This window comes from Salmo salar, chromosome ssa04 (genome assembly GCF_905237065.1).
Source record: "Salmo salar chromosome ssa04, Ssal_v3.1, whole genome shotgun sequence".
Lineage (NCBI taxonomy): Eukaryota > Metazoa > Chordata > Actinopteri > Salmoniformes > Salmonidae > Salmo > Salmo salar.
In genome coordinates, this window is record NC_059445.1 from 3,886,524 (window position 1) to 3,909,377 (window position 22,854).

At 44.5% G+C, this 22,854-nt stretch overlaps 1 protein-coding gene across 2 annotated transcripts in view; it reads right to left on the reverse strand.

Annotated features, from left to right (window-relative positions):
- Positions 1–3,024: 3,024 nt before the first annotated feature.
- LOC106594199 (wolframin) overlaps positions 3,025–22,854 on the reverse strand; it is a 78,694-nt gene continuing 58,864 nt past the window's right edge. For both annotated transcript variants that reach the window (XM_045716323.1, XM_045716322.1), the window contains exons 13-19: positions 11,986–12,223; positions 9,586–9,771; positions 6,993–7,109; positions 5,321–5,704; positions 4,888–4,974; positions 4,431–4,574; positions 3,025–4,263 (exon numbers count right to left, since the gene is read on the reverse strand). In XM_045716323.1, the coding sequence (XP_045572279.1) occupies positions 4,162–4,263; positions 4,431–4,574; positions 4,888–4,974; positions 5,321–5,704; positions 6,993–7,109; positions 9,586–9,771; positions 11,986–12,223 (1,258 nt within the window). In that variant the 3' untranslated portion in view covers positions 3,025–4,161. The remainder of the gene's footprint in view (positions 4,264–4,430; positions 4,575–4,887; positions 4,975–5,320; positions 5,705–6,992; positions 7,110–9,585; positions 9,772–11,985; positions 12,224–22,854) is intronic.

The window sequence follows — 22,854 nt, forward strand, 5'->3', positions numbered from 1 at the left end:
TTCCTGGAGTCATCACATCCTACAGGAGGCCTGGTGCTGTAAAAGAGCTTTACAGTAACCCAGCCTAGATCCTAATGAAAGAGCTTTACAGTAACCCAGCCTAGACCCTAATGAAAGAGCTTTACAGTAACCCGGCCTAGACCCTAATGAAAGAGCTTTACAGTAACCCGGCCTAGACCCTAATGAAAGAGCTTTACAGTAACCCGGCCTAGACCCTAATGAAAGAGCTTTACAGTAACCCGGCCTAGACCCTAATGAAAGAGCTTTACGGTAACCCAGCCTAGACCCTAATGAAAGAGCTTTACAGTAACCCGGCCTAGACCCTAATGAAAGAGCTTTACAGTAACCCAGCCTAGACCCTAATGAAAGAGCTTTACAGTAACCCAGCCTAGACCCTAATGAAAGAGCTTTACAGTAACCCAGCCTAGACCCTAATGAAAGAGCTTTACAGTAACCCGGCCTAGACCCTAATGAAAGAGCTTTACAGTAACCCAGCCTAGACCCTAATGAAAGAGCTTTACAGTAACCCGGCCTAGACCCCAATGAAAGAGCTTTACAGTAACCCAGCCTAGACCCTAATGAAAGAGCTTTACAGTAACCCAGCCTAGACCCTAATGGAAGAGCTTTACAGTAACCCAGCCTAGACCCTAATGAAAGAGCTTTACAGTAACCCAGCCTAGACCCTAATGGAAGAGCTTTACAGTAACCCAGCCTAGACCCTAATGAAAGAGCTTTACAGTAACCCAGCCTAGACCCTAATGAAAGAGCTTTACAGTTACCCGGCCTAGAACCTAATGAAAGAGCTTTACAGTAACCCAGCCTAGACCCTAATGGAAGAGCTTTACAGTTACCCAGCCTAGAACCTAATGAAAGAGCTTTACAGTAACCCAGCCTAGACCCTAATGGAAGAGCTTTACAGTAACCCGGCCTAGACCCTAATGAAAGAGCTTTACAGTAACCCGGCCTAGACCCTAATGAAAGAGCTTTACAGTAACCCGGCCTAGAACCTAATGGAAGAGCTTTACAGTAACCCAGCCTAGACCCTAATGGAAGAGCTTTACAGTAACCCAGCCTAGACCCTAATGGAAGAGCTTTACAGTAACCCAGCCTAGACCCTAATGAAAGAGCTTTACAGTAACCCAGCCTAGACCCTAATGGAAGAGCTTTACAGTAACCCGGACTAGAACCTAATGAAAGAGCTTTACAGTAACCCGGCCTAGACCCTAATGAAAGAGCTTTACAGTAACCCGGCCTAGACCCTAATGGAAGAGCTTTACAGTAACCCGGTCCAGACCAAGAGCAAGCAAAGCAGAAGCAAGACCACAGTGGCTGTAATGTGTGCGTACTGGCACCAGAGAAGTCAGGCGCAGGAGAGCAAACACTGTGTTACAACGGTGCAGTTTAATTAATAAAATCACCGTGAACAAAAACAATAAATAAATACAATGGAACGAAACCCTTCGCACGCCAGACATAACGTGCACAAACTCTTACAATCAACAATTCCGGACAAGAACATGGGGGGGGGGAACAGAGGGTTAAATACACAACATGTAATTGATGGAATTGAAACCAGGTGTGAGGGAAGAAAAGACAAAACCAATGGAAAATGAAAGGTGGATCGGCGATGGCTAGAAGGCCGGTGACGTCGACCGCCGAACGCCGCCCGAACAAGGAGAGGGACCGACTTCGGCTGAAGTCGTGACAGTGGCCCCGTATACAACTGACGTACAACACAACGGTTGGGATGCCAGTTGTATCATACAAGAGTTTTTCTGCACACAAATAAACTAAACAAGCGTGTGGAGGCTCAATGGATCTGCAACAAACTCTTCATTGCATCACAAAAATACATCAGATCACAACCATTGTGTCCAATGTGTTGTAGATCAGTTGCAGAACCTGAGTGTGAACGGGGCCAAAGCTACAAAACACCAACCTAATCTGTGACTGAGTGGAACAGACAGTGAAACTGAGACTCAGGGCTAACGGACGGCTGATACCTCACACTGGCCTGGGAGAGGACCAAATATAGATCAAGAACATGTTTCAGTTTCTCAAAGACGTGTTTGAACATGTCATGGTTGTTGTTGTTGTCGTCTATATCTGTGTGTAAGGTTGTAAAATTCCAGTAACTTTCAATTAAATTCCCAGGATTTCTTTCCCCCCTGATTCCGGGAATCTTCCAAACTGGAAAACCTGGGAATTTTGGTTAAACGACTGGAATTTTGCAAACCTTTCTGTGTGCTTCACTATACTGACCTGACCAGTTGTAAGACAGTGAATGTATCCGGTGACTGAGTAGAACATTATTGCATCAGTATAATATTTTTAAAGAGAAACGGCAACATTCATTCTAATTCGATTTAAAGTTTGTAAATTATAAAAAAAGGTACCAATTTTAATTTACACACTTAACAAGCTAGTGCATAGAGAGTGTTTTGTAGATGCTGAGAACAGAATGTATGTTTTTAAATAACATTCTTACAACATTCTTTGAACATACTAATGTTTTTACATAGCATTCTTTGTAATGTTTTCTTGTGGTTTTTATGTAAAGATTTCTTAATGTTCTGAGAACACGACTTTAAATAAAACCACGAGGAAACCTATAGGAAACATTATGCTGAAGTACTGACATTCCCATAGAAGAATGTTTTTTCTTAACGTTCTCTGAACGTTCTGAGAACATTACTTTATATAGAACCATGAGGAAACCTGTAGGAAATATTAGGCTGAAGTACTGAAATTCCCATAGAAGAACGTTTTTTCTTAACGTTCTCTGAACAAATTTGAGAACATTACTAAATAGAACCATGAGGAAACCTGTAGGAAACGTTATTGGGAAGTTGTGTGCAATATAACCACAGGACAAACACACTCTCACCAAGCTCTAAGATGTTTTCCTTCCCTTTATTTAACTAGGCAAGTCACTGAAGAACTCATTCTTATTTTACAATGACGGCCTACACCGGCCAAACCCCGGACGACGCTGGGACAATTGAGCGCCGCCCTATGGGACTTCACGATAACGGCCGGTTGTGATACAGGCCCCGGATCGAACCAGGGTCTGTAGTGACGCCTCTAGCGCTGAGATGCGGTGCCTTACGACCGCTGTGCCACTCTGGTTAACATATGGTTTTCAGAACGGTATGTGCTTGCTGGGAAACATCCAAAAGTTACTAAGTGCTACATTTCAGATAAACCACTGCAAATACAGACAGACAGACAGACAGACAGACAGACAGACAGACAGACAGACAGACAGACAGACAGACAGACAGACAGACAGACAGACAGACAGACAGACAGACAGACAGACAGACAGATTACGTAGTTGTAGTACAATATAGATCTATAGATATGCTACATATTCTACATACACAAGTCATGAGTGTGTTCCTAAAGACAGTTAAATACACAACTCTTAATACTATATTTGTAAGGACTGTTCCTCTGAAATCTTCATTCACCATTATTCCCTAGCGTCTTCCTCCAGTTTCCCCGTTTAAAGACCACTCTAGCTATTGGTGAACTGTTTCCCGTTGAAAAACGACAGCTTCCAGTGGAGATACATTCAGGTAATGCAGTTTACAGACGACCCACTTCCTCATTTGATTTCAGCTCTCCGGGTGTTTCTGCCCGATTAGATACAATCTGACCCAACCATCCATCCCGTCGTAAAAATGCTGCCGCAGCTCGTTGCCGTGGTAACAAGCCACCTCGTGAAAAAAAAAAATATACAAAATGGCTTCCAGAAGAGAACAGCAGCATCTGAGTAACTGTAGCAACCGCTCCCTTCAGGTGTTCCAACCAGAGACACGCCCCTTTTCACACCTCCGTCCATCTGTCCATCAATCCATCCCTTTAATCACTAAGTTGCTCTACAAATGAAGTTGTATTGAATTGAATTCCTTTATTCATCCATTTCCTATTTTTTACCCTAGTCCATTTTGAAAAATGGCTGCCACTGTCTCTTCCACTACTGGTTGGTCACACGTTGATCCTTTAGGACAGGAAGGGGGGGGTCCAAGGCAAACTATTGTACACGTTAAAACATTCCAGGACAAAATAAAGTTGTATTGAATTGAAATCCTTCTATCCATCCATTCCTCTTGTATTTTTCCCCCCGTCACTACATTTCTCTCCTTTCTCGTCCTGTCACACGTCGATACGTGCCGAGAGGAAGGGAGAGAAGAAGAAGTCGAATGCGAACTTGACGGAGTTGAGGGTGGTCCGTCTCCAGTCTCTCTCTATCTTTACCTGCAGAAACAAGTACAGACACTGTAAGTCAGTTGGTAGAGCTTGCAATGCCAGGATAGTGGGTTCGATTCCCGGGGCCTCCCATGTGTAAAATGTATGCAAGCATGACTAAGTGTCTTTGGATAGAATTGTCTGCTAAATGGCATATTATTATTATTATATATTACCTGTCCGGCAGCGGTCAGAAGGGAGGAGTCACAGTCCAGACAGTAGATGGCCTTCAGCTCGAAGGACGGGACCTGGCCCCCCAGACGACCCTCCAACGTAGTGCTGAACTCCACCAGGCTGCCGGGCTGCAGGCGCAGCAACACCTACACAACACCAACAGCTTCATCATTTAATCATTTAGCATAATCATTTAGGCCTTTTAACAAATGCATGGATACATTTTACATTCGGGAGACCCCAGTTTTTAATAGGTTAATCATTTTAATTAAACATAATTTAATGAGTGCACCTAGATAACAACAGAGCCATGTATTTAGAGAGTTAGGACAGTGAGGTTTATGCACTATGAAAGGCTAAACTCTGTAAATACATGGCTGTGGACAACACCAACAGTAATAGGTTAATAATGTCATCATTAGAACAGGGTTCTATCAGTCCTTAAGGAATAGGGTTTACCTGTCTGAACTCATGACTGGCCACCAGTTTGATGTCTCTGGCCGGGTCCTCTGGCACCCCGTCTTCCTCGGGCATCCCCACCCCCACCTCAAATCATATCAAACTTTGATTAAAGTACATAAAAATTAAATCACACTTTACATTATAACAATAAAATTAAAAGCAGTAAAAGTGGATAAATACCACATCATAAAACACAGAGTAAATCTACAACTGATTAAAGGTCCCGGTCCCGTGGGGCCCAGTGGGTAGAACAGGGCGCTTGCAACAACAGGAAGTGAGTTCGATTCCCACGGGGGACCAGTACGAAAAAAGGACGTAAAATATATACACTCAATTCTGTAAGTCGCTCCGGAGAAGAGCGTCTGTTAAATTACTAAAATGTAAACGTAAAAGCCAGGCTAAAAATGTAAACGTTGTCTGTATCTCTTACCTCCAACACATAGCTGTCGTAGCGCTTCACGTGACACGTGTGTTTGGCCAAAGCCTTGATCACACATAGCTCCTCCTCTTCCTGCTGCTGGAGGAGGACGGCCGTCGGCACGGCAACTCCAAGCACTGTGGTGTTGGCGTAGTCGGCGACGGTGAGGTTAGCATTAGCGACGGTTGCTGTGGCGTCGGGGGTGTTGGAGTTGGCCGTTGAGGATGTGGAGGTGTTGGTGGAGTTGTTCCGCAGCGGGTCACATTTAGGATAGGTCTCTCCGTAAAGACAGCGTAGCCAATCTCCCATGAACACCGGCAGCAGGTTGATGACGGACTGGGCTCCGTTCTCAGTTTCCGCTACACGCACCTGCCGGAACCTACCGGTCCATGTCACCTGGGATTAAAAAAAAAAAAGAATAATTACAAAAAGGTTTAGTTCGAAATGGCACACTATTCCCTATACATACAGTATAGCTGGTGTCAGAATGTGTTTCAGTGATGTACCTGGTGTCAGAGTGTTTAAGTGATGTACCTGGTGTCAGAGTGTTTCAGTGATGTACCTGGTGTCAGAGTGTTTAAGTGATGTACCTGGTGTCAGAGTGTTTAAGTGATGTACCTGGTGTCAGAGTGTTTAAGTGATGTACCTGGTGTCAGAGTGTTTCAGTGATGTACCTGGTGTCAGAGTGTTTCAGTGATGTACCTGGTGTCAGAGTGTTTAAGTGATGTACCTGGTGTCAGAGTGTTTAAGTGATGTACCTGGTGTCAGAGTGTTTAAGTGATGTACCTGGTGTCAGAGTGTTTCAGTGATGTACCTGGTGTCAGAGTGTTTCAGTGATGTACCTGGTGTCAGAGTGTTTAAGTGATGTACCTGGTGTCAGAGTGTTTAAGTGATGTACCTGGTGTCAGAGTGTTTAAGTGATGTACCTGGTGTCAGAGTGTTTAAGTGATGTACCTGGTGTCAGAGTGTTTAAGTGATGTACCTGGTGTCAGAGTGTTTAAGTGATGTACCTGGTGTCAGAGTGTTTAAGTGATGTACCTGGTGTCAGAGTGTTTAAGTGATGTACCTGGTGTCAGAGTGTTTAAGTGATGTACCTGGTGTCAGAGTGTTTAAGTGATGTACCTGGTGTCAGAGTGTTTAAGTGATGTACCTGGTGTCAGAGTGTTTAAGTGATGTACCTGGTGTCAGAGTGTTTAAGTGATGTACCTGGTGTCAGAGTGTTTAAGTGATGTACCTGGTGTCAGAGTGTTTCAGTGATGTACCTGGTGTCAGAGTGTTTAAGTGATGTACCTGGTGTCAGAGTGTTTAAGTGATGTACCTGGTGTCAGAGTGTTTAAGTGATGTACCTGGTGTCAGAGTGTTTAAGTGATGTACCTGGTGTCAGAGTGTTTAAGTGATGTACCTGGTGTCAGAGTGTTTAAGTGATGTACCTGGTGTCAGAGTGTTTAAGTGATGTACCTGGTGTCAGAGTGTTTAAGTGATGTACCTGGTGTCAGAGTGTTTAAGTGATGTACCTGGTGTCAGAGTGTTTAAGTGATGTACCTGGTGTCAGAATGTGTTTCAGTGATGTACCTGGTGTCAGAGTGTTTAAGTGATGTACCTGGTGTCAGAGTGTTTCAGCGATGTACCTGGTGTCAGAGTGTTTAAGTGATGTACCTGGTGTCAGAGTGTTTAAGTGATGTACCTGGTGTCCGTCCAGGTGTGTACAGAAGATCTGTGTCTGAGCCACACCTTTCACCTTCCAGGCAGGAGGACCACACAGCTGTCCGTACTGTCTCCAGGTCAATGTAGAGTTATACCCCTAAACATCAACATTACATTTCATTCAATACAATTAAAGGTTCAAATCAAATATATCATTAAATCAAATCAAATATATCATTCAATTAAATATGACATTTAATTAAATCAGTGGAGTGCATTTAGCCATCTCTACACACAGTAAACAGAGAGCCAAGTACAGCTCCAGTTACCGTCCCATCCAGTAAACAGAGAGCCAAGTACAGCCCCAGTTACCGTCCCATCCAGTAAACAGAGAGCCAAGTACAGCCCCAGTTACCGTCCCATCCAGTAAACAGAGAGCCAAGTACAGCTCCAGTTACCGTCCCATCCAGTAAACAGAGAGCCAAGTACAGCTCCAGTTACCGTCCCATCCAGTAAACAGAGAGCCAAGTACAGCCCCAGTTACCGTCCCATCCAGTAAACAGAGAGCCAAGTACAGCCCCAGTTACCGTCCCATCCAGTAAACAGAGAGCCAAGTACAGCCCCAGTTACCGTCCCATCCAGTAAACAGAGAGCCAAGTACAGCCCCAGTTACCGTCCCATCCAGTAAACAGAGAGCCAAGTACAGCCCCAGTTACCGTCCCATCCAGTAAACAGAGAGCCAAGTACAGCCCCAGTTACCGTCCCATCCAGTAAACAGAGAGCCAAGTACAGCCCCAGTTACCGTCCCATCCAGTAAACAGAGAGCCAAGTACAGCTCCAGTTACCGTCCCATCCAGTAAACAGAGAGCCAAGTACAGCTCCAGTTACCGTCCCATCCAGTAAACAGAGAGCCAAGTACAGCCCCAGTTACCGTCCCATCCAGTAAACAGAGAGCCAAGTACAGCCCCGGTTACCGTCCCATCCAGTAAACAGAGAGCCAAGTACAGCCCCGGTTACCATCCCATCCAGTAAACAGAGAGCCAAGTACAGCCCCGGTTACCGTCCCATCCAGTAAACAGAGAGCCAAGTACAGCCCCAGTTACCGTCCCATCCAGTAAACAGAGAGCCAAGTACAGCCCCAGTTACCGTCCCATCCAGTAAACAGAGAGCCAAGTACAGCCCCAGTTACCGTCCCATCCAGTAAACAGAGAGCCAAGTACAGCCCCAGTTACCGTCCCATCCAGTAAACAGAGAGCCAAGTACAGCCCCAGTTACCGTCCCATCCAGTAAAAAGCGAGTCTTGTACAGTCCCAGTTACGTCCCATCCAGAGATACATTCACATCACTGTAATAGAATCAGCTCCAACAGTATTGGGGACAGTAACACATGTTACTGTCTCAATACTTTTGTTGTTTTGGCTCTGAACTCCAGCACTTTGGATTTGAAATGATACAATGACTAAGAGGTTAAAGGTCAGACTGACAGCTTTAATTTGAGGGTATTTTCATCGGGTGAACTGTTTTGAAATTACAGCACATTTTGCACATAGTCCCCCCCCATTTTAGGGAACCAAAAGTATTTGGATAAATTCACTTATATGTGTATTAAAGTAGTACAAAGTGTAGTATTTGGTCCCATATTCCTAGAACTTGTGACTCTACAAACTTGTTGGATACATTTGCTGTTTGTTTTGGTCGTATTTCAGATTATTTTGTGCCCAATAGAAATGAATGGTAAATAATGTATAGTGTCATTTTGGAGTCATTTTTATTGTAAATAATGTGGATGCTACCATGATTACGGATAGTCCTAAATGAATCGTGAATAATGATGAGTGAGGAAGTTACAGACGCACAAATATCATAGCCACCCTCCAAAATGCTAACCTCTCCTGTAATGGTGAGAGATTAGCATGTCTTGGGGGTAGGATATTTGTGTGTCTGTAACTTCCTCTCTCATCATTATTCAGGATTCATTCAGGATTATCCGAGATCATGGTAGCGTCCACATTAATGTAGAAGTGTTTAGAAACGCATTATATTATTACATACAATAAAAGTGACTCCAAAATGACACTATACATTATTTACCATTCATTTCTATTGGGCACAAAATAATCTGAAACACAACCAAAACAAACAGCAAATGTATCCAACAAGTTTGTAGAGTCACAAGGAATATGGGACCAAATACTACACTTTTTACTACTCACAATACTTTTGGTTCCCTAAAATGGGGTGGACTATGTACAAATAGTGCTGTAATTTCTAAACGTTTCACCCGATATGGATGTAAATACGCTAAAATTAAAGCTGACAGTCTGCACTTTAACCTTGAAGTAATTTTTGCATTTAAAATCCGAAGTGCTGGAGTACAGAGTCAGAAAAATCTAAAATGTGTCACTGTCCAAATACTTTTAGAGTTCACTGTATGTCTTGCTTCCCCCCCACCCTTTTTTTTGTCTTTTTAAATTACTGTATTATTTATTTGCACACAAGGAAATACAAAACAATGTGATGAGGGTTTAAAAGACAAGAGAAAAGTGCAGGAGAAGGAAAAACCTTAAGGCATTTATAAGTCACCTGCCTCTTTCAAATATTTATAGAATGAACCCCTCCCCCTTCCTCTTTACCTGCAGTCCCTCTGAATGGTAGACGTACGTCCAGAAGAACAGCATCACCATAGTGACGCAGCATAGGATGAGCTTGACGGCGCCGCGTTGCGACATGGAGTGGAACACGTCCATGAGCGACAGGCCGAAGCGCGTCCACAGCCTCAGTGTCACCGGCACTGCACACACGGCCAGCGTCACAATCATCTGAGGATTAGAAGGAGAAGAAACTTTATTAACCAACGCAATGTGGACATTTGTCCCAAGTCAGACTACCATGATTATAGTGGCATTATAGGGAATTTATAGTGGTGTCATAGTGTTATTATAGTGGCATTATAGTGGTATTATAGTGGCATTACAGTGGTATTACAGTGGCATTATAGTGGTATTATAGGGGATTTATAGTGGTATTATAGGGGATAATAGTGGTATTACAGTGGTATTATAGTGGTATTAATTTATAGTGGCATTATAGTGGTATTATAGTGGTATTATAGGGGATTTATAGTGGTATTATAGTGGTATTATAGTGGTATTATAGTGGTATTATAGGGGATTTATAGTGTTATTATAGTGGTATTATAGTGGTATTATAGGGGATTTACAGTGGCATTACAGTGGCATTACAGTGGTATTATAGTGGTATTATAGTGGTATTATAGTGGTATTATAGTGGTATTATAGGGGATTTATAGTGGTATTATAGGGGATTTATAGTGGTATTATAGTGGTATTATAGTGGATTTATAGTGGTATTATAGTGGTATTATAGTGGATTTATAGTGGTATTATAGTGGTATTATAGGGGATTTATAGTGGTATTATAGTGGTATTATAGGGGATTTATAGTGGTATTATAGGGGATTTATAGTGGTATTATAGTGGTATTATAGTGGTATTATAGTGGCATTACAGTGGTATTATAGTGGTATTATAGTGGTATTATAGGGGATTTATAGTGGTATTATAGTGGTATTATAGGGGATTTATAGTGGTATTATAGTGGTATTATAGTGGCATTACAGTGGTATTATAGTGGTATTATAGTGGTATTATAGGGGATTTATAGTGGTATTATAGTGGTATTATAGTGGTATTATAGGGGATTTATAGTGGTATTATAGTGGTATTATAGGGGATTTATAGTGGTATTATAGTGGTATTATAGGGGATTATAGTGGTATTATAGTGGTATTATAGTGGTATTAATTTATAGTGGCATTATAGTGGTATTATAGTGGTATTATAGGGGATTTATAGCGGTATTATAGTGGTATTATAGTGGTATTATAGGGGATTTATAGTGGTATTATAGTGGTATTATAGGGGATTTATAGTGGTATTATAGTGGTATTATAGTGGTATTATAGGGGATTTATAGTGGTATTATAGGGGCATTATAGTGGTATTATAGGGGATTTATAGTGGTATTATAGTGGTATTATAGTGGCATTACAGTGGTATTATAGTGGTATTACAGTGGTATTATAGGGGCATTATAGTGGTATTATAGGGGATTTATAGTGGCATTACAGTGGTATTATAGTGGTATTATAGGGGATTTATAGTGGTATTATAGTGGTATTATAGTGGCATTACAGTGGTATTATAGTGGCATTACAGTGGTATTATAGTGGCATTACAGTGGTATTATAGTGGTATTATAGGGGATTTATAGTGGTATTATAGTGGTATTATAGTGGCATTACAGTGGTATTATAGTGGCATTACAGTGGTATTATAGTGGTATTACAGTGGTATTATAGTGGTATTATAGGGGATTTATAGTGGTATTACAGTGGTATTATAGTGGTATTATAGTGGCATTACAGTGGTATTATAGTGGCATTACAGTGGTATTATAGTGGCATTACAGTGGTATTATAGTGGTATTATAGGGGATTTATAGTGGTATTATAGTGGTATTATAGTGGCATTACAGTGGTATTATAGTGGCATTACAGTGGTATTATAGTGGTATTACAGTGGTATTATAGTGGTATTATAGGGGATTTATAGTGGTATTACAGTGGTATTATAGTGGTATTATAGTGGTATTACAGTGGTATTATAGTGGTATTATAGGGGATTTATAGTGGTATTACAGTGGTATTATAGTGGCATTACAGTGGTATTATAGTGGCATTACAGTGGTATTATAGTGGCATTACAGTGGTATTATAGTGGTATTACAGTGGTATTATAGTGGCATTACAGTGGTATTATAGTGTGTTGATTTGTGTATTTTGTAAACTGACCGCACTAAGTGAAACAAATACAAATGAACAATAAAGTTATCGTATCGCCATTTGGGAACACAACAGAAACAAGTCATTGACTTTATTGGGCTATCCCCATCGTGTTTTTAAAACGTTATGTACTGCGTGCATGTCTCTTAACCTGCCGACCAATCATCACCTTGGTGAGCTCCAGCTCCAGGAACCATTTGATCAGCTGGATGAGGACCATGGCAGCCAGCCCCACGGCCAGCACGGGCAAGGCAAACAGGAACAGGAAGTAGGCAACGCAGGTTCGGATGAGCCCCACGGGGGAAGAGTTTTGGAGCAGCACCACAGAGAACTCACACCACAGGAAGCAGACCAGGTAGGGGACCAGGAAACAGTAGGTCCCACGGAAACCACGCTGCCTGGCCATACTGGGGGAGGAGAGGGAGAGGGGGGGGTGAGGAGAGGAGAGAGGGGGGGGAGTAGGGGTGTTGAGGAGAGGAGAGGAGAGAGGGGGGTAGGGGGGAGTAGGGGTGGTGAGGAGAGGAGAGGAGAGGGGGAAGGGGGGAGAGAGAGGAGAGAGGGGGGAAGGGGGGAGTAGGGGTGGTGAGGAGAGGAGAGGAGAGGGGAGAGGGGGAAGGGGGGAGTAGGGGTGGTGAGGAGAGGAGAGGAGGGAGAGGAGAGAGGGGGAAGGGGGGAGTAGGGGTGATGAGGAGAGGAGAGGTGGGAGAGGAGAGAGGGGGGAAGGGGGGAGTAGGGGTGGTGAGGAGAGGAGGGAGAGGAAGGAAGGGGGAGTAGGGGAGGAGAGGAGAGGAGAGAGAGGGGGGGAAGGGTGGGGGGGTGAAGCCAAAATGTTACGGGTGAAGCCGCAAATAGCTAATTTTGGCATGGATTAGTTAGGCTTTTTAGCGACAACATTCTAACTGAAAATGACTTTGCTACTCTTACTATATGGAGTAGAAAGTTCACATGGCATGTGAAAGTTCACGAACTTTTCCCTTGTCGAATACACACCAGATGTGATGGTATTCCATTGATCTATTTTACACTTAGCAGACATTCTTATCCAGAGAGACTTCCAGGAGCAGTTAGGGATGCCTTGCTCAAGGGCACATCAACAGACTATTCAACTTGTCGGCTCAGGGATTCGATCCAGCTACCTTTCGGTTGATGGACCAAGAGTCCAGCCGCTCGGCTACCTGATGCCATATTCCATAGTGCTCACCTGATTCAAATAAAATTTATTTATAAAAGCCCTTCTTACATCAGCTGATATCTAAAAGTGCTGTACAGAAACCCAGCCTAAAACCCCAAACAGCAAGAACAGGAAGAACAGGAAGTAGAGGTAGAGGTACTGACCTGTAGAACAGGTAGTAGAGGTAGAGGTACTGACCTGTAGAACAGGTAGTAGAGGTAGAGGTAGAGGTACTGACCTGTAGAACAGGTAGTAGAGGTAGAGGTACTGACCTGTAGAACAGGTAGTAGAGGTAGAGGTACTGACCTGTAGAACAGGTAGTAGAGGTAGAGGTACTGACCTGTAGAACAGGTAGTAGAGGTAGAGGTACTGACCTGTAGAACAGGTAGTAGAGGTAGAGGTACTAACCTGTAGAACAGGTAGTAGAGGTAGAGGTACTGACGTGTAGAACAGGAAGTAGAGGTAGAGGTACTAACCTGTAGAACAGGAAGTAGAGGTAGAGGTACTAACCTGTAGAACAGGTAGTAGAGGTAAAGGTACTGACCTGTAGAGCAGGTAGTAGAGGTAGAGGTAGAGGTACTAACCTGTAGAACAGGTAGTAGAGGTAGAGGTACTAACCTGTAGAACAGGTATTAGAGGTAGAGGTACTGACCTGTAGAACAGGAAGTAGAGGTAGAGGTACTAACCTGTAGAACAGGTAGTAGAGGTAAAGGTACTGACGTGTAGAACAGGAAGTAGAGGTAGAGGTACTAACCTGTAGAACAGGTAGTAGAGGTAGAGGTACTGACCTGTAGAACAGGAAGTAGAGGTAGAGGTACTGACCTGTAGAACAGGTAGTAGAGGTAGAGGTACTGACCTGTAGAACAGGAAGTAGAGGTAGAGGTAGAGGTACTGACCTGTAGAACAGGTAGTAGAGGTAGAGGTAGAGTTACTGACCTGAAGAACAGGAAGTAGAGGTAGAGGTACTGACCTGTAGAACAGGTAGTAGAGGTAGAGGTAGAGGTACTGACCTGTAGAACAGGAAGTAGAGGTAGAGGTACTGACCTGAAGAACAGGTAGTAGAGGTAGAGGTACTGACCTGTAGAACAGGTAGTAGAGGTAGAGGTACTGACCTGTAGAACAGGTAGTAGAGGTAGAGGTACTGACCTGTAGAACAGGTAGTAGAGGTAGAGGTACTGACCTGTAGAACAGGTAGTAGAGGTAGAGGTACTGACCTGTAGAACAGGTAGTAGAGGTAGAGGTACTGACCTGAAGAACAGGTAGTAGAGGTAGAGGTACTGACCTGTAGAACAGGAAGTAGAGGTAGAGGTACTAACCTGTAGAACAGGAAGTAGAGGTAGAGGTACTGACCTGTAGAACAGGTAGTAGAGGTAGAGGTAGAGGTACTGACCTGTAGAACAGGTAGTAGAGGTAGAGGTACTGACCTGAAGAACAGGTAGTAGAGGTAGAGGTACTGACCTGTAGAACAGGTAGTAGAGGTAGAGGTACTGACCTGAAGAACAGGTAGTAGAGGTAGAGATACTGACCTGAAGAACAGGAAGTAGAGGTAGAGGTACTGACCTGAAGAACAGGTAGTAGAGGTAGAGGTACTGACCTGTAGAACAGGTAATAGAGGTAGAGGTACTGACCTGAAGAACAGGTAGTACAGGTAGAGGTACTGACCTGTAGAACAGGTAGTAGAGGTACTGACCTGAAGAACAGGTAGTAGAGGTAGAGGTACTGACCTGTAGAACAGGTAGTAGAGGTAGAGGTCCTGACCTGTAGAACAGGTAGTAGAGGTAGAGGTAGAGGTACTAACCTGTAGAACAGGTAGTAGAGGTAGAGGTAGAGGTACTGACCTGTAGAACAGGAAGTAGAGGTAGAGATACTGTCCTGAAGAACAGGTAGTAAAGGTAGAGGTACTGACCTGTAGAACAGGTAGTAGAGGTAGAGGTACTGACCTGTAGAACAGGTAGTAGAGGTAGAGGTCCTGACCTGTAGAACAGGTAGTAGAGGTAGAGGTAGAGGTACTAACCTGTAGAACAGGTAGTTGAGGTAGAGGTACTGACCTGAAGAACAGGTAGTAGAGGTAGAGGTACTGACCTGTAGAACAGGTAGTAGAGGTAGAGGTACTGACCTGTAGAACAAGTAGTAGAGGTAGAGGCCCTGACCTGTAGAACAGGTAGTAGAGGTAGAGGTACTGACCTGTAGAACAGGTAGTAGAGGTAGAGGTACTGACCTGTAGAACAGGTAGTAGAGGTAGAGGTAGAGGTACTGACCTGTAGAACAGGAAGTAGAGGTAGAGGTACTGACCTGTAGAACAGGTAGTAGAGGTAGAGGTACTGACCTGAAGAACAGGTAGTACAGGTAGAGGTACTGACCTGTAGAACCGGAAGTAGAGGTAGAGGTACTGACCTGTAGAACAGGTAGTAGAGGTAGAGGTACTGACCTGTAGAACAGGTAGTACAGGTAGAGGTAGAGGTACTGACCTGTAGAACAGGAAGTAGAGGTAGAGGTACTGACCTGTAGAACAGGAAGTAGAGGTAGAGGTACTGACCTGTAGAACAGGTAGTAGAGGTAGAGGTAGAGGTACTGACCTGTAGAACAGGTAGTAGAGGTAGAGGTACTGACCTGTAGAACAGGTAGTAGAGGTAGAGGTACTGACCTGTAGAACAGGAAGTAGATGTAGAGGTACTGACCTGTAGAACAGGTAGTAGAGGTACAGGTACTGACCTGTAGAACAGGTAGTAGAGGTAGAGGTACTGACCTGTAGAACAGGTAGTACAGGTAGAGGTACTGACCTGTAGAACAGGTAGTAGAGGTAGAGGTACTGACCTGTAGAACAGGAAGTAGAGGTAGAGGTAGAGGTACTGACCTGTAGAACAGGTAGTAGAGGTAGAGGTACTGACCTGTAGAACAGGAAGTAGAGGTAGAGGTACTGACCTGTAGAACAGGTAGTACAGGTAGAGGTACTGACCTGTAGAACAGGTAGTAGAGGTAGAGGTAGAAGTACTGACCTGTAGAACAGGTAGTAGAGGTAGAGGTACTGACCTGTAGAAAAGGTAGTAGAGGTAGAGGTAGAGGTACTGACATGTAGAACAGGAAGTAGAGGTAGAGGTACTGACCTGTAGAACAGGTAGTAGAGGTAGAGGTCCTGACCTGTAGAACAGGTAGTAGAGGTAGAGGTAGAGGTACTAACCTGTAGAACAGGTAGTTGAGGTAGAGGTACTGACCTGAAGAACAGGTAGTAGAGGTAGAGGTACTGACCTGTAGAACAGGTAGTAGAGGTAGAGGTACTGACCTGTAGAACAGGTAGTAGAGGTAGAGGTACTGACCTGTAGAACAGGTAGTAGAGGTAGAGGTACAGACCTGTAGAACAGGTAGTAGAGGTAGAGGTAGAGGTACTGACCTGTAGAACAGGAAGTAGAGATAGAGGTACTGACCTGTAGAACAGGTAGTAGAGTTAGAGGTACTGACCTGAAGAACGGGTAGTACAGGTAGAGGTACTGACCTGTAGAACAGGAAGTAGAGGTAGAGGTACTGACCTGTAGAACAGGTAGTAGAGGTAGAGGTACTGACCTGTAGAACAGGTAGTATAGGTAGAGGTACTGACCTGTAGAACAGGTAGTAGAGATAGAGGTAGAGTTAGAGGTACTGACCTGTAGAACAGGTAGTAGAGGTAGAGGTACTGACCTGTAGAACAGGTAGTAGAGGTAGAGGTACTGACCTGTAGAACAGGAAGTAGAGGTAGAGGTACTGACCTGTAGAACAGGTAGTAGAGGTAGAGGTACTGACCTGAAGAACAGGTAGTAGAGGTAGAGGTACTGACCTGTAGAACAGGTAGTAGAGGTAGAGGTACTGACCTGTAGAACAGGAAGTAGATGTAGAGGTACTGACCTGTAGAACAGGTAGTAGAGGTACAGGTACTGACCTGTAGAACAGGTAGTAGAGGTAGAGGTAATGACCTGTAGAACAGGTAGTACAGGTAGAGGTACTGACCTGTAGAACAGGTAGTAGAGGTAGAGGTAGAGGTACTGACCTGTAGAACAGGTAGTAGAGGTAGAGGTACTGACCTGTAGAACAGGTGGTAGAGGTAGAGGTACTGACCTGAAGAACAGGTAGTAGAGGTAGAGGTACTGACCTGTAGAACAGGTAGTAGAGGTAGAGGTACTGTCCTGAAGAACAGGAAGTAGATGTAGAGGTACTGACCTGTAGAACAGGTAGTAGAGGTAGAGGTAGAGGTAGAGGTACTGACCTGTAGAACAGGTAGTAGAGGTAGAGGTACTGACCTGTAGAACAGGAAGTAGAGGTAGAGGTACTGACCTGTAGAACAGGTAGTACAGGTAGAGGTACTGACCTGTAGAACAGGTAGTAGAGGTAGAGGTAGAGGTAGAGGTACTGACCTGTAGAACAGGAAGTAGAGGTAGAGATACTGACCTAAAGAACAGGAAGTAGAGGTAGAGGTACTGACCTGAAGAACAGGTAGTAGAGGTAGAGGTACTGACCTGTAGAACAGGTAGTAGAGGTAGAGGTACTGACCTGAAGAACAGGTAGTACAGGTAGAGGTACTGACCTGTAGAACAGGTAGTAGAGGTAGAGGTAGAGGTACTGACCTGAAGAACAGGTAGTACAGGTAGAGGTACTGACCTGTAGAACAGGTAGTAGAGGTAGAGATACTGTCCTGAAGAACAGGTAGTAGAGGTAGAGGTACTGACCTGTATAACAGGAAGTAGAGGTAGAGATACTGTCCTGAAGAACAGGTAGTAGAGGTAGAGGTACTGACCTGTAGAACAGGTAGTAGAGGTACTGACCTGAAGAACAGGTAGTAGAGGTAGAGGTACTGACCTGTAGAACAGGAAGTAGAGGTAGAGATACTGTCCTGAAGAACAGGTAGTAGAGGTAGAGGTACTGACCTGTAGAACAGGTAGTAGAGGTAGAGGTACTGACCTGTAGAACAGGTAGTAGAGGTAGAGGTCCTGACCTGTAGAACAGGTAGTAGAGGTAGAGGTAGAGGTACTAACCTGTAGAACAGGTAGTTGAGGTAGAGGTACTGACCTGAAGAACAGGTAGTAGAGGTAGAGGTACTGACCTGTAGAACAGGTAGTAGAGGTAGAGGTACTGACCTGTAGAACAGGTAGTAGAGGTAGAGGTACTGACCTGTAGAACAGGTAGTAGAGGTAGAGGTACTGACCTGTAGAACAGGTAGTAGAGGTAGAGGTACAGACCTGTAGAACAGGTAGTAGAGGTAGAGGTAGAGGTACTGACCTGTAGAACAGGAAGTAGAGGTAGAGGTACTGACCTGTAGAACAGGTAGTAGAGGTAGAGGTACTGACCTGAAGAACGGGTAGTACAGGTAGAGGTACTGACCTGTAGAACAGGAAGTAGAGGTAGAGGTACTGACCTGTAGAACAGGTAGTAGAGGTAGAGGTACTGACCTGTAGAACAGGTAGTAGAGGTAGAGGTAGAGTTAGAGGTACTGACCTGTAGAACAGGTAGTAGAGGTAGAGGTACTGACCTGTAGAACAGGTAGTAGAGGTAGAGGTACTGACCTGTAGAACAGGTAGTACAGGTAGAGGTAGAGGTACTGACCTGTAGAACAGGAAGTAGAGGTAGAGGTACTGACCTGTAGAACAGGTAGTAGAGGTAGAGGTACTGACCTGTAGAACAGGAAGTAGATGTAGAGGTACTGACCTGTAGAACAGGTAGTAGAGGTACAGGTACTGACCTGTAGAACAGGTAGTAGAGGTAGAGGTACTGACCTGTAGAACAGGTAGTACAGGTAGAGGTACTGACCTGTAGAACAGGTAGTAGAGGTAGAGGTACTGACCTGTAGAACAGGAAGTAGAGGTAGTGGTAGAGGTACTGACCTGTAGAACAGGTAGTAGAGGTAGAGGTACTGACCTGTAGAACAGGAAGTAGAGGTAGAGGTACTGACCTGTAGAACAGGTAGTACAGGTAGAGGTACTGACCTGTAGAACAGGTAGTAGAGGTAGAGGTAGAGGTACTGACCTGTAGAACAGGTAGTAGAGGTAGAGGTACTGACCTGTAGAAAAGGTAGTAGAGGTAGAGGTAGAGGTACTGACATGTAGAACAGGAAGTAGAGGTAGAGGTACTGACCTGTAGAACAGGTAGTAGAGGTAGAGGTACTGACCTGTAGAACAGGTAGTAGAGGTAGAGGTACTGACCTGTAGAACAGGTAGTAGAGGTAGAGGTACTGACCTGTAGAACAGGAAGTAGAGGTAGAGGTACTGACCTGTAGAACAGGTAGTAGAGGTAGAGGTACTGACCTGAAGAACAGGTAGTAGAGGTAGAGGTACTGACCTGTAGAACAGGTAGTAGAGGTAGAGGTACTGACCTGTAGAACAGGAAGTAGATGTAGAGGTACTGACCTGTAGAACAGGTAGTAGAGGTAGAGGTACTGACCTGTAGAACAGGTAGTAGAGGTAGAGGTAATGACCTGTAGAACAGGTAGTACAGGTAGAGGTACTGACCTGTAGAACGGGTAGTAGAGGTAGAGGTAGAGGTACTGACCTGTAGAACAGGTAGTAGAGGTAGAGGTACTGACCTGTAGAACAGGTGGTAGAGGTAGAGGTACTGACCTGAAGAACAGGTAGTAGAGGTAGAGGTACTGACCTGTAGAACAGGTAGTAGAGGTAGAGGTACTGTCCTGAAGAACAGGAAGTAGATGTAGAGGTACTGACCTGTAGAACAGGTAGTAGAGGTAGAGGTAGAGGTACTGACCTGTAGAACAGGTAGTAGAGGTAGAGGTACTGACCTGTAGAACAGGAAGTAGAGGTAGAGGTACTGACCTGTAGAACAGGTAGTAGAGGTAGAGGTACTGACCTGTAGAACAGGTAGTAGAGGTAGAGGTAGAGGTAGAGGTACTGACCTGTAGAACAGGAAGTAGAGGTAGAGATACTGACCTAAAGAACAGGAAGTAGAGGTAGAGGTACTGACCTGTAGAACAGGTAGTAGAGGTAGAGGTACTGACCTGTAGAACAGGTAGTAGAGGTAGAGGTACTGACCTGAAGAACAGGTAGTAGAGGTAGAGGTACTGACCTGTAGAACAGGTAGTAGAGGTAGAGGTAGAGGTACTGACCTGAAGAACAGGTAGTAGAGGTAGAGGTACTGACCTGTAGAACAGGTAGTAGAGGTAGAGATACTGTCCTGAAGAACAGGTAGTAGAGGTAGAGGTACTGACCTGTATAACAGGAAGTAGAGGTAGAGATACTGTCCTGAAGAACAGGTAGTAGAGGTAGAGGTACTGACCTGTAGAACAGGTAGTAGAGGTAGAGGTACTGACCTGAAGAACAGGTAGTAGAGGTAGAGGTACTGACCTGTAGAACAGGAAGTAGAGGTAGAGATACTGTCCTGAAGAACAGGTAGTAGAGGTAGAGGTACTGACCTGTAGAACAGGTAGTAGAGGTAGAGGTACTGACCTGTAGAACAGGTAGTAGAGGTAGAGGTCCTGACCTGTAGAACAGGTAGTAGAGGTAGAGGTAGAGGTACTAACCTGTAGAACAGGTAGTTGAGGTAGAGGTACTGACCTGTAGAACAGGTAGTAGAGGTAGAGGTAGAGTTAGAGGTACTGACCTGTAGAACAGGTAGTAGAGGTAGAGGTACTGACCTGTAGAACAGGTAGTAGAGGTAGAGGTACTGACCTGTAGAACAGGTAGTACAGGTAGAGGTAGAGGTACTGACCTGTAGAACAGGAAGTAGAGGTAGAGGTACTGACCTGTAGAACAGGTAGTAGAGGTAGAGGTACTGACCTGTAGAACAGGAAGTAGATGTAGAGGTACTGACCTGTAGAACAGGTAGTAGAGGTAGAGGTACTGACCTGTAGAACAGGAAGTAGAGGTAGAGGTACTGACCTGTAGAACAGGTAGTACAGGTAGAGGTACTGACCTGTAGAACAGGTAGTAGAGGTAGAGGTAGAGGTACTGACCTGTAGAACAGGTAGTAGAGGTAGAGGTACTGACCTGTAGAACAGGAAGTAGAGGTAGAGGTACTGACCTGTAGAACAGGTAGTACAGGTAGAGGTACTGACCTGTAGAACAGGTAGTAGAGGTAGAGGTAGAGGTACTGACCTGTAGAACAGGTAGTAGAGGTAGAGGTACTGACCTGTAGAAAAGGTAGTAGAGGTAGAGGTAGAGGTACTGACATGTAGAACAGGAAGTAGAGGTAGAGGTACTGACCTGTAGAACAGGTAGTAGAGGTAGAGGTACTGACCTGTAGAACAGGTAGTAGAGGTAGAGGTCCTGACCTGTAGAACAGGTAGTAGAGGTAGAGGTAGAGGTACTAACCTGTAGAACAGGTAGTTGAGGTAGAGGTACTGACCTGAAGAACAGGTAGTAGAGGTAGAGGTACTGACCTGTAGAACAGGTAGTAGAGGTAGAGGTACTGACCTGTAGAACAGGTAGTAGAGGTAGAGGTACTGACCTGTAGAACAGGTAGTAGAGGTAGAGGTACAGACCTGTAGAACAGGTAGTAGAGGTAGAGGTAGAGGTACTGACCTGTAGAACAGGAAGTAGAGGTAGAGGTACTGACCTGTAGAACAGGTAGTAGAGTTAGAGGTACTGACCTGAAGAACGGGTAGTACAGGTAGAGGTACTGACCTGTAGAACAGGAAGTAGAGGTAGAGGTACTGACCTGTAGAACAGGTAGTAGAGGTAGAGGTACTGACCTGTAGAACAGGTAGTATAGGTAGAGGTACTGACCTGTAGAACAGGTAGTAGAGATAGAGGTAGAGTTAGAGGTACTGACCTGTAGAACAGGTAGTAGAGGTAGAGGTACTGACCTGTAGAACAGGTAGTAGAGGTAGAGGTACTGACCTGTAGAACAGGAAGTAGAGGTAGAGGTACTGACCTGTAGAACAGGTAGTAGAGGTAGAGGTACTGACCTGAAGAACAGGTAGTAGAGGTAGAGGTACTGACCTGTAGAACAGGTAGTAGAGGTAGAGGTACTGACCTGTAGAACAGGAAGTAGATGTAGAGGTACTGACCTGTAGAACAGGTAGTAGAGGTACAGGTACTGACCTGTAGAACAGGTAGTAGAGGTAGAGGTAATGACCTGTAGAACAGGTAGTACAGGTAGAGGTACTGACCTGTAGAACAGGTAGTAGAGGTAGAGGTAGAGGTACTGACCTGTAGAACAGGTAGTAGAGGTAGAGGTACTGACCTGTAGAACAGGTGGTAGAGGTAGAGGTACTGACCTGAAGAACAGGTAGTAGAGGTAGAGGTACTGACCTGTAGAACAGGTAGTAGAGGTAGAGGTACTGTCCTGAAGAACAGGAAGTAGATGTAGAGGTACTGACCTGTAGAACAGGTAGTAGAGGTAGAGGTAGAGGTACTGACCTGTAGAACAGGTAGTAGAGGTAGAGGTACTGACCTGTAGAACAGGAAGTAGAGGTAGAGGTACTGACCTGTAGAACAGGTAGTAGAGGTAGAGGTACTGACCTGTAGAACAGGTAGTAGAGGTAGAGGTAGAGGTAGAGGTACTGACCTGTAGAACAGGTAGTAGAGGTAGAGGTACTGACCTGTAGAACAGGTAGTAGAGGTAGAGGTAGGGGTACTGACCTGTAGAACAGGAAGTAGAGGTAGAGGTACTGACCTGTAGAACAGGTAGTAGAGGTAGAGGTACTGACCTGTAGAACAGGTAGTAGAGGTAGAGGTAGGGGTACTGACCTGTAGAACAGGTAGTAGAGGTACAGGTACTGACCTGTAGAACAGGTAGTAGAGGTAGAGGTAATGACCTGTAGAACAGGTAGTACAGGTAGAGGTACTGACCTGTAGAACAGGTAGTAGAGGTAGAGGTAGAGGTACTGACCTGTAGAACAGGTAGTAGAGGTAGAGGTACTGACCTGTAGAACAGGTGGTAGAGGTAGAGGTA